This window comes from Oncorhynchus clarkii, chromosome 3 (genome assembly GCF_045791955.1).
Source record: "Oncorhynchus clarkii lewisi isolate Uvic-CL-2024 chromosome 3, UVic_Ocla_1.0, whole genome shotgun sequence".
Classification (NCBI taxonomy): domain Eukaryota; kingdom Metazoa; phylum Chordata; class Actinopteri; order Salmoniformes; family Salmonidae; genus Oncorhynchus; species Oncorhynchus clarkii.
The window spans coordinates 18190926-18209655 of NC_092149.1; the positions used below are offsets into that span (position 1 = coordinate 18190926).

Sequence of the window (18730 nt, forward strand, 5' to 3'; positions counted from 1 at the left end):
CCCAAGCACAGAGGGCACTGCACCCACACAGGAGTACTCGCCAGCTTCAGCGAATGTCACCGACTTCAGAGACAAGACACCAGTCTGGGACAGCACCGTGGAGCCCTGTTGAACACACACAGGTATGAGGTTAGCGGACAGTTGGACACACACACACTCAAATTATTTATCTCTTGTTCTTCCATGCCCTCTCCGGTTTCTCACAAAAACTCAGTCCTGCTCAGTACAACCACATTCCTTACCCAGTAACAAGTTCACAACAGGGAGAGGTGGACTGGTAGTAACACAGGGAGAGGTGGACTGGTAGTAACACAGGGAGAGGTGGACTGGTAGTAACACAGGGAGGAAGCAGGGGGAGGTGGACTGGTAGTAACACAGGGAGAGGTGGACTGGTAGTAACAGGGAGGAAGCAGGGAGAGGTGGACTGGTAGTAACACAGGGAGGAAGCAGGGAGAGGTGGACTGGTAGTAACAGGGAGGAAGCAGGGAGAGGTGGACTGGTAGTAACACAGGGAGAGGTGGACTGGTAGTAACACAGGGAGAGGTGGACTGGTAGTAACACAGGGAGGAAGCAGGGAGAGGTGGAGTGGTAGTAACAGGGAGAGGTGGACTGGACTTGCCTTCTTCCACTGGACGGTGTGTGAGTCTGAGGCCTTGGTCTTACACTGCAGCTCCACCATGTCTCCCGTCATTGTCGACAATGGACCAGCAGGCCTCACACTCATTGGGTCAATGTCTGAGAGGCAGAGAAAAGAGGGATACAAAGAAAGAGGGGGAGGAGGGAGAGAAAGAGGGTGGTGAAGAGAGAGAGAATCCATTCAAATGGATTATGTTCTGGGATCAAAAGCGTACCACCTCAGGGGAGACCGGAGGATGGATGGATACTCACAGTGGACAGAGAGGGTGACTTCTCCATTAAGATCAGCATCCAGATTATCAAAGTCGGTGGCCATACACTTGTACACCCCAGCATCCGAACGCTTGACAGACTTCAGAGTCAAAAGTCCCCCTGCAACTCCTTCCTTAATGTTTATCCCCTGAGCATGAGAGAAAGCAAGAAAGAGGGAGCGAGTGGAGAGAGGGGGGATTGAAAGAGAGAGAGAGATTATTCAATGATTTAAGAGATGAACAGGTTGTACTATGGCAGTACTGTAGGGTTTGTGTATAGCTGCACTGTTGTATAGTCTGAAATGCAGTACATGTGTGCTGTGGTCCTTACATCCTTGGAGAAATCAAACTCAGGCTGAGGGTTTCCATCTGTCTCACACATCATCTTCACCTCGTCACCCTCTCTGATTGGCTCAGTGTTCGACAGGACAAAGGTCGCTGTCTCAGAGGGATCTGGATAAGAGCGAGGGAGCGAGAGGGGAAGGGATGGCGTGGGAGAGGAAGAGGGGGAGGGAGAGGGAAATAGAGGGAGGGAGGGAGGGAGGGAGGGAGGGAGGGAGGGAGGGAGGGAGGGAGGGAGGGAGGGAGGGAGGGAGAGTTCAAAAGGGTGATGAATGACAGGCTGATCTCAGGACTGCAGTTTCTGACATAACATGATGAGAAGTGGATGATGGACAGAGAGCACAGAGAGAAAGAAAAGAGTAAGGCAGACAGACAGAGAGACAGAAAAAGAGAGTAGGAGGGAGTAAGAATGAGAGAGAGTGAGGAGACAGATACAGACAGACAGCCACTCACAGTTGAGGGTGAGGGAGAAGGTGTCAGAGTCGATCTGTTTGATCATGTCGTTGGGCATGCTGTACTCCACGGTGCAGTGGTACACGCTGTCCTTGTCAGCCTTCTGGGGCTGCATCATCAGGGTGCTGGTGATGGTGAACAGACCTGATGCTTCCTTTACCACTGACGGCACCATGTACACCTCTGGAGGGGGAGAGAGAGAGGTAGAACAGAAGGGGCTAACTAGAATGAGACAGAATTTATTCCCGGGATATGCAGTTGTGACTCTAATGACTCCAACCTAACTGTATATAAACTTCCCTCTGAAGTATACATACATTACAGTTGAAGTCGGAAGTTTACATGCACTTAGGTTGGAGTCATTAAAACTCGTTTTTCAACCACACCACACATTTCTTGTTAATTATAGTTTTGGCAAGTTGGTTATCTACTTTGTGCATGACACAAGTAATTGTTCCAAAAATTGTTTACAGATTATTTCACTTATAATTCACTGTATCACGATTCCAGTGGGTCAGAAGTTTACATACACTAAGTTGACTCTGCCTTTAAACAGTTTGGAAAATTCCAGAAAATGATGTCATGGCTTTAGAAGCTTCTGATAGGCTAATTGACATCATTTGAGTCAATTGGAGGTGTACCTGTGGATGTATTTCAAGGCCTACCTTCAAACTCAGTGCCTCTTTGCTTGACATCATGGGAAAATCAAAAGAAATCAGCCAAGACCTCAGAAAAAAAATTGTAGACTTCCACAAGTCTGGTTCATTATTGGGAGAAATTTCCAAATGCCTGAAGGTACCACGTTCATCTGTACAAACAATAGTGTGCAAGTATAAACACCATGGGACCACGCAGCCGTCATACCACTCAGCAAGGAGATGCGTTCTGTCTGCTAGAGATGAACGTACTTTGGTGTGAAAAGTGCAAATCAATCCCAGAGCAACAGCAAAGGATCTTTTGACGATGCTGGAGGAAACATGGAACAAAAGTATCTATATCCACAGTAAAACGAGTCCAAAATCGACATAACCTGATAGGCCGCACAGCAAGGAGGAAGCCACTGCTACAAACCTCCAGACTACGGTTTGCAACTGCACATCGGGACAAAGATCGTACTTTTCTGAGAAATGTCCTCTGGTCTGATGAAACAAAAATAGAACTGTTTGTCCATAATGACCATTGTTATGTTTGAGGAAAAAGGGGGAGGCTTGCAAGCCGAAGAACACCATCCCAACCGTGAAGCATGGGGGTGGCAGCATCATGTTGTGGGGGTGCTTTGCTGCAGGAGGGACTGGTGCACCTCACAAAATAGATGGCATCATGAGGACGGAAAGTGATGTGGATATATTGTAGCAACATCTCAAGACATCAGTCAGGAAGTTAGAGCTTGGTCGCAAATGGGTCTTCCAAATGGACAATGACCTCAAGCATGGCTTGAGTTGTGGCAAAATGGCTTAAGGACAACAAAGTCAAGGTATTGGAGTGGCCATCACAAATCCCTGACCTCAATCCTAAAGAAAATTTGTGGGCAGAACTGAAAAGGCGTGTGCGAGCAAGGAGGCCTACAAACCTGACTCAGTTACACCAGCTCTGTCAGGAGGAATGGGCCAAAATTCACCCAACTTATTGTGGGAATCTTGTGGGAGGGTACCCGAAAAGTTTGACCCAAGTTAAACAATTTAAAGACAATGCTACCAAATACTAATTGATTATATGTAAACTTCTGACCCACTGAGAATGTGATGAAAGAAATAAAAGCTGAAATAAATCATTCTCTCTACTATTATTCTGACATGTCACATTCTTAAAATAAAGTGGTGATCCTAACTGACCTAAGACAGGAAATAAAAGTCAAGAATTGTGAAAAACTGAGTTGAAATGTATTTGGCTCAGGTGTATGACTTCAACTGTAGAAGATGTTATTGTGGGTGTAGCGAAATGCTTGTGTTAGCTCCAACAGTGCAGTAATATCTAACAATACACAACAATAAACAACAATTACAAAAGTAGGGGAATGGAATATATGACGGTATATATATATAAATGATGGACCGCATATGGATAGAATATGTAATATGTCTGTAGAATACATATTGTAGAATAGTATGTGTACAGCAATAGTTAAATAGGACGGCCTTGACTAGAATACAGTATATACATATGAAGCGGACACAACAAAAAAATCTAGTTGTTTCAACTAATTATTAAAAAGTAACATGTCCCATAGCTGGGTTTTGTTTTACATGGTGGCGCAGCAGGAAGATCGGAATGAACTGAACCAAGAGGTTGTTAGATCAAATCCCAGGTAAGGAAATTGAATAATAATTACTGTATACATGAACATGCAAAATGTAATCATGTATCAAACGTGTCAAATATGTAAGTTGAAAACATGTTAAATGCACGGTGTGTGTAACTGGTACTTTTTTAGGTAAGATGAACAGAGAACCAGTTCTAGTGGAATCAACACACCAGACAAGTTGAGAAAACGGATCCCTTTTCCTCTTTCGTTTGGTTTTGTCTGTCTTGTGCTCACCTGTATCTAGTTTAGTTAATCAGTTAATCTCGCACTACCCGCTAGGTTTTGTGCGGGATTGTTTGTATTACTGTCGTTGGCTTGGGTTGCGTTTCTTACCTACTAGTAGTAGTAGTAGTAAGTAGAAGTAGTGTATACTCACTCTCTTTGTTGTCCTTGACCTCAGGCAGAGGCTTGGAGTCCTGGAACCAGATGATCCTGGGCTGGGGGTGACCGTTATGGCTCACACACTGGCCCACCTGATACACACACACACACACACACACACACACACACACACACACACACACACAAACACACAAACACACACACACACACACACACACACACACACAGAAAGAAGGGGAAAGATACTCAGCAACTGGAGGACAATGGAAGAATATTGGAGGACAATGGAAGAACATTGGAGGACAATGGAAGAATATTGGAGGACAATGGAAGAATATTGGAGGACAATGGAAGAATATTGGAGGACAATGGAAGAATATTGGAGGACAATGGAAGAATATTGGAGGACAATGGAAGAACATTGGAGGACAATGGAAGAACATTGGAGGACAATGGAAGAACATTAGAGGACAATGGAAGAACATTGGAGGACAATGGAAGAACATTGGAGGACAATGGAAGAACATTGGAGGACAATGGAAGAACATTGGAGGACAATGGAAGAACATTGGAGGACAATGGAAGAACATTGGAGGACAATGGAAGAACATTGGAGGACAATGGAAGAATATTGGAGGACAATGGAAGAACATTGGAGGACAATGGAAGAACATTGGAGGACAATGGAAGAATATTGGAGGACAATGGAAGAACATTGGAGGACAATGGAAGAACATTGGAGGACAATGGAAGAACATTGGAGGACAATGGAAGAACATTAGAGGACAATGGAAGAACATTGGAGGACAATGGAAGAACATTGGAGGACAATGGAAGAACATTGGAGGACAATGGAAGAACATTGGAGGACAATGGAAGAACATTGGAGGACAATGGAAGAACATTGGAGGACAATGGAAGAACATTAGAGGACAATGGAAGAACATTGGAGGACAATGGAAGAACATTGGAAGGACAATGGAAGAACATTGGAGGACAATGGAAGAACATTGGAGGACAATGGAAGAACATTGGAGGACAATGGAAGAACATTGGAGGACAATGGAAGAACATTGGAGGACAATGGAAGAACATTGGAGGACAATGGAAGAACATTGGAGGACAATGGAAGAATATTGGAGGACAATGGAAGAATATTGGAGGACAATGGAAGAACATTGGAGGACAATGGAAGAACATTGGAGGACAATGGAAGAATATTGGAGGACAATGGAAGAATATTGGAGGACAATGGAAGAACATTAGAGGACAATGGAAGAACATTGGAGGACAATGGAAGAACATTGGAGGACAATTGAAGAACATTGGAGGACAATGGAAGAACATTGGAGGACAATGGAAGAATATTGGAGGACAATGGAAGAACATTGGAGGACAATGGAATAACAGAGGACAATGGAAAAACATTGGAGGACAATGGAAGAACATTAGAGGACAATGGAAGAACATTGGAGGACAATGGAGGAACATTAGAGGACAATGGAAGAACATTGGAGGACAATGGAATAACAGAGGACAATGGAAAAACATTGGAGGACAATGGAAGAACATTGGAAGACAATGGGAGAACATTGGAGGACAATGGAAGAACATTGGAAGACAATGGGAGAACAGAGGACAATGGAAGAACATTGGAGGACAATGGAAGAATATTGGAGGACACTGGAAGAATATTGGAGGACAATGGAACAACATTGGAGGACAATGGAAGAAAATTGGAGGACAATGGAAGAACATTAGAGAACAATGGAAGAAAATTGGAGGACAATGGAAGAACATTAGAGGACAATGGAAGAACATTAGAAGACAATGGAAGAACATAAGAACATTGAAGGACAATGGAAGAACATTGGAGGACAATGGAATAACAGAGGACAATGGAAAAACATTGGAGGACAATGGAAGAACATTAGAGGACAATGGAAGAACATTGGAGGACAATGGAAGAACATTAGAGGACAATGGAAGAACATTGGAGGACAATGGAAGAACATTGGAGGACAATGGAATAACAGAGGACAATGGAAAAACATTGGAGGACAATGGAAGAACATTGGAAGACAATGGAAGAACATTAGAGGACAATGGAAGAACATTGGAGGACAATGGAAGAATATTGGAGGACAATGGAAGAACATTGGAGGACAATGGAAGAAAATTGGAGGACAATGGAAGAACATTAGAGAACAATGGAATAATATTGGAGGACAATGGAAGAACATTGGAGGACAATGGAAGAACATTAGAAGACAATGGAAGAACATTGGAGGACAACGGAAGAACATTGGAAGACAATGGGAGAACAGAGGACAATGGAAGAACATTGGAGGACAATGGAAGAATATTGGAGGACACTGGAAGAATATTGGAGGACAATGGAACAACATTGGAGGACAATGGAAGAAAATTGGAGGACAATGGAAGAACATTAGAGAACAATGGAAGAAAATTGGAGGACAATGGAAGAACATTAGAGGACAATGGAAGAACATTAGAAGACAATGGAAGAACATAAGAACATTGAAAGACAATGGAAGAACATTAGAGGACAATGGAAGAACATTAGAAGACAATGGAAGAACATAAGAACATTGAAGGACAATGGAAGAACATTAGAGGACAATGGAAGAACATTAGAAGACAATGGAAGAACATAAGAACATTGGAGGACAATGGAAGAACATTAGAGGACAATGGAAGAACATTAGAGGACAATGGAAGAACATAAGAACATTGAAGGACAATGGAAGAACATTAGAGGACAATGGAAGAACATTAGAAGACAATGGAAGAACATAAGAACATTGGAGGACAATGGAAGTTTACAGGACAAATAGTTGAAACCAACCTGTGTGGAGGAGTCACCAACAGATATGGCCTGGTTGGATCCAGTGACCTCTGGCATCTCTGGAGCGACTGAGGAAGAGGGAGTTATAATCTCAGATCAGAGCTTTACAAAATGCAAGTCCACTATTCACACATTTTCTGATATATATATAGTTCCAGTGCACCTGAACCAATCACAGGACGGAAACACTCAGAGCCTTGACACAGACAAGAAGAGCTTGAGGTGTCAAGCTCACGTCACCCTGAGTGAGACGAGTGGCATTCATTTACTGTAGCTACAGTAACACAGACACACATATGTACGCAGTGCATGCACAAAAATGCATGTACACACACACACACACACACACATACACACACAAACACGAACACACAACCACACACGCCTCCAATTAGGGAAATGGTAAACATCCCTGTGTGGATTATTCCACTGTGACCGCGGTTTCAGTGGGCTGATACGGGTCACAGACAAGAGACACACTCCTCGTTCTCTCTCTCACACACTGCTGTGTGTTCCCTCTGTTTCTATCTCTCTGTCATCAATGTATCTCTCACTCCCTCGCTCATTCACATGCAAGGTCATGGTATCGCAGCAAGACCACAGCTGCCGTCACACTGTAATAATAAACAGCAGACATTTAATAACATTGACGTGTTCTCCCTATCTCTCCCTTACTCTCTCACCTACCTCAACCTTTCTCTCTCTCCCACCTCCGTATATCTCTCCCGCTCTCTCACCTTCCTCTATCTTTCTCTATCTCAACTCCATCTATCTTTCTTTCTCCCTCTGCTTCCTCCATCTTTCACCCTCTCTCCTCCCTCTATCTTTCTCTCTCTCAGCTCCCTCTATCTTTCTCTCTCTCACCTCCCTCTATCTTTCTCTCTCTCTATCTTTCTCTCTCTCTGCCCAATCTATCTTTTTCTCTCAAACCTCCCTCTATCTTTATCTCTTACTTCCCTCTCTCTTTCTCTCTCTCAGCTCCCTCTATCTATCTCTATCGCTCACCTCCCTCTATCTTTCTCCCTCTATCTTTCTCTCTCTCTGCCCAATCTATATTTTTCTCTCGAACCTCCCTCTATCTTTATCTCTCACTTCCCTCTCTCTTTCTCTCTTTCACCTCCCTCCATCTTTCTCTCTATATCTCACCTCCCTCTATATTCCTCCCTCTCTCCTCCCTCCATCTTTCTCTCTCTCACTTCCCTCTATCACACTATCTCTTTCTCTCTCACCTCCCTCTATCATTCACTATCTCTCACCTCCCTCTATCCTTCACTATCTCTCACCTCCCTCTATCTTTCTTTCTCTTTCACCTCTCTCCCTTTCTCTCTCTCTCACCTCCCTCTATCTTTCTCTCTCACCTCCCTCCATCTTTCTCTTTCTCCGCACCATCTATCTTTCTCTCTCTCACCTCCACCAATCTTTATCTCTCCATCTTTCTCCCTCTCCCCATCTCCATCTTTCTCTCGCTCTGACCTCCCTCCATCTTTCTCTCATTCACCCCCCTCTATCGTTCTCTCTTTTACCTCCCTCTATCTTTCTCTCTATCTCTCTCTCCTCCCTCTATTTTCTGTCTCTCACCTCCCTCTATCTTTCTCAAATCAAATCAAATTATATTTGTCACATACACATGGTTAGCAGATGTTAATGCGAGTGTAGCGAAATGCTTCTGTTTCTAGTTCCGACCATGCAGTAATATCTAACAAGTAATCTATCAATTTCACAACAACTACCATATACACACAAGTGTAAAGGAATTAATAAGAATATGTACATAAAAATATATATGAATGAGCAATGGCCGAACGGTACAGGCAAGATGGTATAGAGTACAGTATATACATATGAGATGAGTAATGTAGGGTATGTAAACATTATATAAAGTGGCATAGTTTAAAGTGACTAGTGATACATTTATTACATCCAATTTTTTATTATTAAAGTGGCTAGAGATGAGTCAGTATGTTGGCAGCAGCCACTCAATGTTAGTGATGGCTGTTTAACAGTCTGATGGCCTTGAGACAGAAGCTGTTTTTCAGTCTCTCGGTCCCAGCGTTGATGCACCTGTACTGACCTCGCCTTCTGGATGATAGCGAGGTGAACAGGCAGTGGCTGGGGTGGTTGTTGTCCTTGGTGATCTTTTTGGCCTTCCTGTGACATCGGGTGGTGCAGGTGTCCTGGAGAGCAGGTAGTTTGCCCCTGGTGATGCATTGTGCAGACCTCACTACCCTCTGGAGAGCCTTACGGTTGTGGGCGGAGCAGTTGCCGTACCAGGCGGTGATACAGCCCGACAGGATGCTCTCAATTGTGCATCTGTAAAATGAGTGTTTTTGGTGACAAGCCAAATTTCTTCAGCCTCCTGTATTCAGCCTCCTGAATTTCACCATGGTGTCTGTGTGGGTGGACCATTTCAGTTGTGATGTGTACGCTAAGAAACTTAAAACGTTCTACCTTCTCCACTACTGTCCCGTCGATGTGAATAGGGGGGTACTCCCTCTGCTGTTTCCTGAAGTCCACGATCATCTCCTTTGTTTTGTTGACATTGAGTGTGAGGTTATTTTCCTGACACCACACTCCGAGGGCGCTCACCTCCTCCCTGTTGGCTGTCTCGTCGTTGTTGGTAATCAAGCCTACCACTGTAGTGTCGTCTGCGAACTTGATGATTGAGTTGGAGGCGTGCGTGGCCACGCAGTCATGGGTGAACAGGGAGTACAGGAGAGGGCTGAGAACGCACCCTTGTGGGGCCCCAGTGTTGAGGATCACCGGGGTGGAGATGTTGTTTCCTACCCTCACCACCTGGGGACGGCCCGTCAGGAAGTCCAGGACCGGGCGGGGTTGACACTCAGGATCTCGAGCTTAATGACGAGTTTGGAGGGTACTACGATGAACAGCATTCTCACATAGGTATTCCTCTTGTCCAGATGGGTTAGGGCAGTGTGCAGTGTGGTTGCGATTGCCTCGTCTGTAGACCTATTGGGGCGGTAAGCAAATTGTAGTGGGTCTAGGGTGTCAGGTAGGGTGGAGGTGATATGATCCTTGACTGGTCTCTCAAAGCACTTCATGATGACGGAGATAGTCATTTCGCTCAGTTAATTTAGCTTTCTTGGGAACTGGAACAATGGTGACCCTCTTGAAGCATATGGGAACAGCAGACTGGGATAAGGATTGATTGAATATGTCCGTAAACACACCAGCCAGCTGGTCTGCGCATGCTCTGAGGACACGGCTGGGGATGCCGTCTGGGCTGGCAGCCTTGCGAGGTTTAACACGTTTAAATGCTTTACTCACGTTCGCTGCGGTGAAGGAGAAGCGAGCAAAGAAGTTGTTTAGTTTGTCTGGGAGCAGGACATCGTGGTCCGCGACGGGGCTGGTTTTCTTTTTGTTGTCCGTGATTGACTGTAGACCCTGCCACATACCTCTCGTGTCTAAGCCGTTGAATTGAGACTCTACATTATCTCTATACTGACGCTTAGCTTGTTTGATTGCCTTGCGGAGGGAATAGCTACACTGTTTGTATTCGGTCATGTTTCCGGTTGCTTTGCCCTGATTAAAAGCAGTGGTTCGCGCTTTCTATCTTTCACCTCCCTCTATCTTTCTCTCTCTCTCCTCCCTCTATCTTTATCTCTATATGTCTCTCTCTTCTCCCTCTCTCTCGCTCTATCTTTCTTTCTCTCACCTCCCTCTATCTTTCTCTCTCTCCTGCCAACACCTTTCTCTCTCACACTTCCCTCTATCTCCCTCTCTCCATCATCTCCCTCTATCATTCTCTCTCTCTTTCCTCACTCCATCTTTCTCTCTCTCACCTCTCCCTAATTACTCTCCTTTCACTCCTCTCTTTCTATATTGCTCTCTCTCCTCTGTGTTGCTCCTCATTGTTCTTCCAGGTGTCTGTTTGCTGACTAGAACTGTCAGAAATGTAACACATTGTTTAACATGGGTGTCAGTTTCCACATGGAAATGAAAGAAAGCAAGTTAGACGTCATAGAGAGGGAAGTAGCATGCATGGATGCACGCACGCACACACACACACACACACACGTGCACGCACACACACGCGCACGCACTCACGCACACACACACACACACACAGCTGAGGGAAATGGAGGCAGGATATATGGTGTCAGGGAGTGTATCACTGTGTCCCTTTCTGCTCAGACTATTATACCTGCTGCTGTAGTGTAAACCTCCCTAAGGAAGCCCATTGTTTCAGAACACTTGTAGAGAGTCATTAAAAACTGCTCCTATTCAGTAGGGAGAGGAAGGCAGACAAAGAGGAGATACAGTACTTTAGGGAACAGTCCTGAGTGGCCTGTTAAAGTCTATAGTCAGGTATTTGACTTGTCGTAATGAATTGTATCAGTGCTCCATTAAGGTACTCTCTATAATCCAGGCTGTATCACATCCCGCCGTGATTGGGAGTCCCATCGGGCGGCGCACAATTGGCCCAGCGTCGTCCAGGTTTGGCCGGGGTAGGCCGTCATTGAAGTGTCACTCAATTCTCTAACTAACACCATTCACCCTCTACCCCCATTGGCCCAAACCAAAATAAGGATATTTATTGATATTGGTCCAACTCCAAACATTTTATTTCCTGGTGTATTTTAACACTAGGAATAGGATTGCTAATGTGTTGGGGTTAGAGGGTGACAAGGAAACAACGACCCGGTCTGGGGTCAGCTCTCATTGCCATGGCGATAATTCAGGAGAATTCTGGACGGTCATTAAGATGACATCTATTAGACATGACAGATGCAATTGAACTATTAATAAATTGTGTCAAGTGTGATGTTCATAGGACTAATTGACCTCTGGGCAGCTTATTAGAGATAGTTTGAATGAATAATATGAATAATAATTATCTAGATTTCTTACAAAGATGAAATGTTAAGGTGCAAGAAAGAGTTTTACTTTCACGCCCATTTATTATCTGAATCATTTTACGTCGTTCTACTCAGTATTTAGTTCATGTATAATGTTTATTATTGACTACACTCTGCAATGCAAAAATAATATTGTTCATTCACTAAGTTTATACGTTAATCATTGATTTAGACACTCACACATACACACAACACACACACTTTCATCCAGCACACACAACACACACACTCTCATCTAGCACACAACACACACACACACACACACACACACACACACACACACACACACACACACACACACACACACACACACACACACACACACACACACACACACACACACACACACACACACACTCTCATCTAGCACACACAACACACGCACTCTCATGTAGCACACACAACACACACACACACACACACTCATCTAGCACACACAACACACACACACACACACACACACTCTTCTCATCTAGCACACACAACACACGCACTCTCATCTAGCAAACACAACACACACACTCCATCTAGCACACACAACACACACACAACACACACACTCATCTAGCACACACAACACACACACACTCATTTAGCACACACAACACACACACACACACACACTCTCATCTAGCACGCACACACACACACACACACACACACACACACACACACACACACACACACACACACACACACAACACACACACACTCTCATCACACACACAACACACACATACACTCTCATCTAGCACACACAACACACACACTCTCATCTAGCACACACAACACACACACTCTCATCTAGCAGACACCGCACACACACACTCTCATCTAGCAAACACAACATACACACTCTCATCCCGACAGTCAGAATCCAGACGGCATCCAATACAGCGAAAGGTCACAGTGGGGTCACTCTAAAGGTCACAGTAGGGTCACTCTCAAGGTCAGTGGTCAGTAACTCACAGAAGACTTTGAGCTGTGTGATGGCCTCTCCAACCCCGGCAGGGCCAGCAGTGACCTGGCAGTAGAAGGGCAGCTGGTCCTCCACCGCCACGGGGGAGATGGTCAGAGAAAAGTCCCTTCCCATGGTCACTCTGTCGGACAGACGTGTCCCCTCATCACTCTTCACTTCGCCGCCTGACACGGAGCGGAACGCAACACGCTTCCTGGTGCCACCCTCCTCCTTGTGAGGGGAAGAGGAGAGAGGGGGATAGGAGAGAGGGGGATAGGAAGGAAACAGAAAGAGAGAGGGGAGGAAGAGAGAAGAGGGAGATTAGAAAGAGTGAAGAAAATAAATTAGATTAAAAACAATCAGGGTGGAGAGAGGGGAAGAGGAGAGAGGGGAAGAGGAGAGAGGAGGAAGAGGAGAGAGGGGAAGTGGAGAGAGGGGAAGAGGAGAGAGGGGAAGTGGAGAGAGGGGAAGAGGAGAGAGGGGAAGAGGAGAGAGGGGAAGTGGAGAGAGGGGAAGAGGAGAGAGGGGAAGAGGAGAGAGGGGAAGTGGAGAGAGGGGAAGAGGAGAGAGGGGAAGTGGAGAGAGGGGAAGAGGAGAGAGGGGAAGAGGAGAGAGGTGAAGTGGAGAGAGGGGAAGTGGAGAGAGGGGAAGAGGAGAGAGGGGAAGAGGAGAGAGGGGAAGAGGAGAGAGGGGGAAGGGGTAGATGGCCAGAGAGGAATTTGTTTTTCACAAGTTCAATAAACAGCACAGACACTTCACAGAGATATGTACAGTGCCTTCGGAAAGTATTCAGACCCATTGACTTTTTCATTACAGCCTTATTCTAAAATTGATTTAGTAGTTTTTCCCCTTATCAATCTACACACAATACCCCAAACTGATTTTTTTACAAATGTATTAACAAAACCCCCCTGAAATATCACATTTACAAGTATTCAGACCTTTTACTCAGTACTTTGTTGAAGCACCTTTGGCAGCGATTACATGTGAAGTTTTTCCCATTCTTCTCTGCAGATTCTCTCAAGCTAAGTTAGGTTGAATGGGAGCCTTGCTGCACAGCTATTTTCAGGTCTCTCCAGAGATGTTTGATCGGGTTCATGTCCGCACATCAACAACAGCCACCCTCAAAGCAGCGTTACCCATCGCTCCACAAAAGCCGCGGCCCTTGCAGGGCAAGGGGAACAACCACTCCAAGTCTCAGAGCGAGTGATGTTTGAAACGCTATTAGCGCACACCCCGCTAACTAGCTAGCCATTTCACATCGGTTACACCAGCCTAATCTCGGAAGTTGATAGGCTTGAAATGCTTGAAGCACAGCAAAGAGCTGCTGGCAAATGCACGAAAGTGCTGTTTGAATGAATGCTTACGAACCTGCTGGTGCCTACCACCGCTCAGTCAGACTGCTCTATCAAATATCAAATCATAGACTTAATTATAACATAATAACACACAGAAATACGAGCCTTTGGTCATTAATATGGTCGAATCCGGAAACTATCATTTCGAAAACAAAACATTTATTATTATCACATATACCCTGACTCTGCGTGCAATGAACACAAGAGAAGTGACACAATTTCACCTGGTTAATATTGCCTGCTAACCTGGATTTCTTTTAGCTAAATATGCAGGTTTAAAAATATATACTTGTGTATTGATTTTAAGAAAGGCATTGATGTTTATGGTTAGGTACACATTGGAGCAGTCCTTTTTCCGCGAATGCGCACCGCATCGATTATATGCAACGCAGGACACAATAGATAAACTAGTAATATCATCAACCATGTGTAGTTAACTAGTGATTATGATTGATTGAGTGATTGTTTTTTATAAGATAAGTTTAATGCTAGCTAGCAACTTACCTTGGCTTCTTACTGTATTCGTGTAACAGGCAGTCTCCTTGTGAGGCAGGTGGTTCGAGCGTTGGACCAGTTAACTGTAAGGTTGCAAGATCGAATCCCCCGAGCCATAACTAAATCAACATCTGCATTTTGAAAGAGTCCCATGTTAACTACAGTATGTATTGTAGATTGCGCAGATGTTGACTTAGTTATGGACCCATAACAAATTACTATGGGAATAAATATCACTGATTTACAGAAATATTGGAACAAAGTTTTCTAATGAAGGGAAACAATTTAGAATCTTCCAATCCTGTAGCCTACTCCCAACCATCATGTTGTACATCGCCATATTTTCCAATCCATCTTAACGGAAACCCTCAGGGTTTTGTTTTTAGTTGTACAAATTACCTCGACTCACCCATACCCCCACACATTGACTCGGTACCGGTACCCTCTGTATATAGCCTCGTTACTGTTGTCATTTTATTGTGTTACTTTTTATTTTATTTGTTAATTTAGTTATTTTAGTAAATACCGTATTTTCTTAACTCTATTTCTTGAACTGTATTGTTGGTTAAGGGCTTGTGAGTAAGCATTTCACGGTATTCGTTGTGTTGTATTCGGCGCATGTTACAAATAACATTTGATTTGATTTGTGTAGTTAGTATTCTACAGCATACTACAGTTTACTACTGAATTCTATAGTAAGCACTGTAGTATTATATAGTAAACTGTAGTATTTTTTAATGTGGGACGCTAGGAGTAAAGTAGTAGGAGACATACAATGAACCACTCCACGATGTTGTTCGGGGAGGGAGTGATTTTGAAGGTGCAGGGCAGACTGGCTGACTCTCCCTTGATCACCTCCACCTTGGGAGTCACTGTCACTGTCACGACGGCCCAGCACACTGCAGAGAGAGAGAGAGAGAGACAGAGAGGGAGAAGGAGAGAGAGGGAGAAAGAAAGGGAGAGGGAGAGAGAGGGAGAAAGAAAAAGAGAGAGAGAGAGAGGCAGAGCAAGGGAGAGGGAGAAGGAGAGAGAGGGAGGGAGGGAGAGGGAGAGAGAGGGAGAAAGAAAGAGAGAGAGAGAGAGAGAGAGAGAGAGCGAGAGAGAGGGAGAGGGAGAAGGAGAGAGAGGGAGGGAGGGAGGGAGAGGGAGAGAGAGGGAGAAAGAGAGAGAGAGAGAGAGAGAGAGAGAGAGAGAGAGAGAGAGAGAGAGAGAGAGAGAGAGAGAGAGAGAGAGAGAGAGAGAGAGAGGGAGGGAGAGGGAGAGAGAGGGAGAAAGAAAGAGAGAGAGAGAGGCAGAGCGAGGGAGAGGGAGAAGGAGAGAGAGGGAGGGAGGGAGAGGGAGAGAGAGGGAGAAAGAAAGAGAGAGAGAGAGAGAGAGAGAGAGAGAGAGAGAGAGAGAGAGAGAGAGAGAGAGGGGTGATGATTAGTTATTGAGGGACTTTCACATTATTATGTTGAGTTTAAATACACACGTTTTTATGTCAAATACCTATTATTCTATAAAAACGAGTCTAAAACAAAAAAGGAAAGCTCAAAGAACAGCATAAAATGAGAGAATGTTCGCTGATGGGAAAGGCAGGGGGGCCACCAAAGGGTGTAACGTTACATACACATGCCACACACTGTTCAACACTCCATACCAAAGATGTGTGTATGGCATGTTACGTAATAAACACACACACACACACACACACACACACACACACACACACACACACACACACACACACACACACACACACACACACACAGAGAGAGAGAGACCCGGGACCAGTCAGGGCAAGGGGAAGAAGGAGGGAGCGATTGATGAGAGGGAGGAAAAGGATGGATGGAGGGAGGTAAATAGATGGTATGGATTCCAGCTGTGGAGTTGAGTCCAGATTGTCTGTCCTTTAACTGAACCTACCAGCTCCTGTAACTAAATGAAGCCTACAGATGTGTGTGTGTGTCTGTGTTTGCATAAAGCCCTGAGCTTCTGATTGTTTCTAAAGAAAGGTAAAAAAGCTAAGACAGCTGAATGGCGTCCAGGCAGGTCTTTATCAGTGCTGGAGCACACCTTTTCCTGTGATGCCCCAGACAGATAACACACACAGAGAAACAAACAGACAGACAACAGCAAGAGGTAGCAGTCTGTGACGAACCCCAAACACACCTTATACTCACTGAGAGACACAAAATCACACACTGAGAAAAACACTGTCTTTCTAAACATGGTACAGGGACAACACGTCATTCTGGGATTGTACCACTATAGTATTCTAGTATTGAAGAGGTACATCTTCAAGGACCACACAAGGCCTTGTCGGGTGCAAATCGCCATGTATGAAAACCACTGTACTGTCGCGTATGAAATGAAGATGGGACATGTTCATAGTAATGAACAAACAGCCTGACAGATAGTTTATTGAGGACTTCAGAGTAGAACACAATGGGTAGAATATAGAAGGACACTCTCAGTCAGAAAGAACAGAGTGGCCTTCCTGGCAGGCAGCTCAGTGGAGACTACATTCAACTGGGACATTTGGATACACACAGTGTCTTAGATATCAATGAGAGAAGGGGAGAGAGAGAGAGAGGTAGATGGACAGAGAATGGTTCATGGGGGGATAGTGAACGGTGACAGTGAGAACAGTGGGGAGGTCTCACCCCTCTCCCTGCTACCATTCTCCACTCTGCTCACCAGCAGGCAGTAACAGTGGGGGGGTCTCTCCCTGCTACCATTCTCCACTCTGCTCGACAGCAGGCAGTAACAGTGGGGGGGTCTCTCCCTGCTACCATTCTCCACTCTGCTCCACAACAGGCAGTAACAGTGGGGGGGTCTCTCCCTGCTACCATTCTCCACTCTGCTCCACAGCAGGCAGTAACAGTGGGGGGGTCTCTCCCTGCTACCATTCTCCACTCTGCTCCACAGCAGGCAGTAACAGTGTGGGGGTCTCCCCCTGCTACCATTCTCCACTCTGCTCCACAGCATGCAGTAACAGTGGGGAGGTCTCCCCCTGCTACCATTCTCCACTCTGCTCCACAGCATGCAGTAACAGTGGGGAGGTCTCTCTCTGCTACCATTCTCCACTCTGCTCCCCAGCAGGCAGTAACAGTGGGGAGGTCTCTCCCTGCTACCTTTCTCCACTCTGCTCCACAGCAGGCAGTAACAGTGGGGAGGTCTCTCCCTGCAACCATTCTCCACTCTGCTCCCCAGCAGGCAGAAACAGTGGGGGGGTCTCCCCCTGCTACCATTCTCCACTCTGCTCCACAGCAGGCAGTAACAGTCGGGGGGTCTCCCCCTGCTACCATTCTCCACTCTGCTCCACAGCAGACAGTAACAGTAGTCTGGGAGATCAGGCTACAATAGAAGAGGCTACATTCATTTCCATTTGGGATTCATTCAGTGCCGTCTCTGTCTAATAAAAACCTCCATATACAATTAGGCCTTGGCATTCATAGCTGTGTATGATGTTGTGGTCACTAGCTAAAGTGGCAAGTATCACGACAATGAATCTGCTACTAAATCTGATGACATGTATAATGTAGACTGTGTGCCAACAGGATCAGGCCTGTTCAGAATGGTACAGTTGACCCTACGCTGTAGTGTTCCACACACACTGACAGCCTCACATCAGTTGACCCTACGCTGTAGTGTTCCACACACACTGACAGCCTCACATCAGTTGACCCTACGCTGTAGTGTTCCACACACACTGAGAGCCTCACATCAGTTGACCCTACGCTGTAGTGTTCCACACACACTGACAGCCTCACATCAGTTGACCCTACGCTGTAGTGTTCCACACACACTGACAGCCTCACATCAGTTGACCCTACGCTGTAGTGTTCCACACACTGATAGCCTC

General features: G+C 45.3%; 1 protein-coding gene across 2 annotated transcripts in view; it reads right to left on the minus strand.

Moving 5' to 3' along the window:
* Positions 1–18730, minus strand: part of LOC139389973 (basal cell adhesion molecule-like) — a 91758-nt gene that overhangs the window by 15870 nt on the left and 57158 nt on the right. For both annotated transcript variants that reach the window (XM_071137031.1, XM_071137041.1), the window contains exons 2-10: positions 15658–15782; positions 13042–13261; positions 7196–7263; positions 4361–4457; positions 1683–1865; positions 1219–1340; positions 889–1036; positions 620–735; positions 1–105 (exon numbers count right to left, since the gene is read on the minus strand). The exon at positions 1–105 is cut by the window's left edge and continues 37 nt beyond it. In XM_071137031.1, coding sequence (XP_070993132.1) covers positions 1–105; positions 620–735; positions 889–1036; positions 1219–1340; positions 1683–1865; positions 4361–4457; positions 7196–7263; positions 13042–13261; positions 15658–15782 — 1184 coding nt within the window. The remainder of the gene's footprint in view (positions 106–619; positions 736–888; positions 1037–1218; positions 1341–1682; positions 1866–4360; positions 4458–7195; positions 7264–13041; positions 13262–15657; positions 15783–18730) is intronic.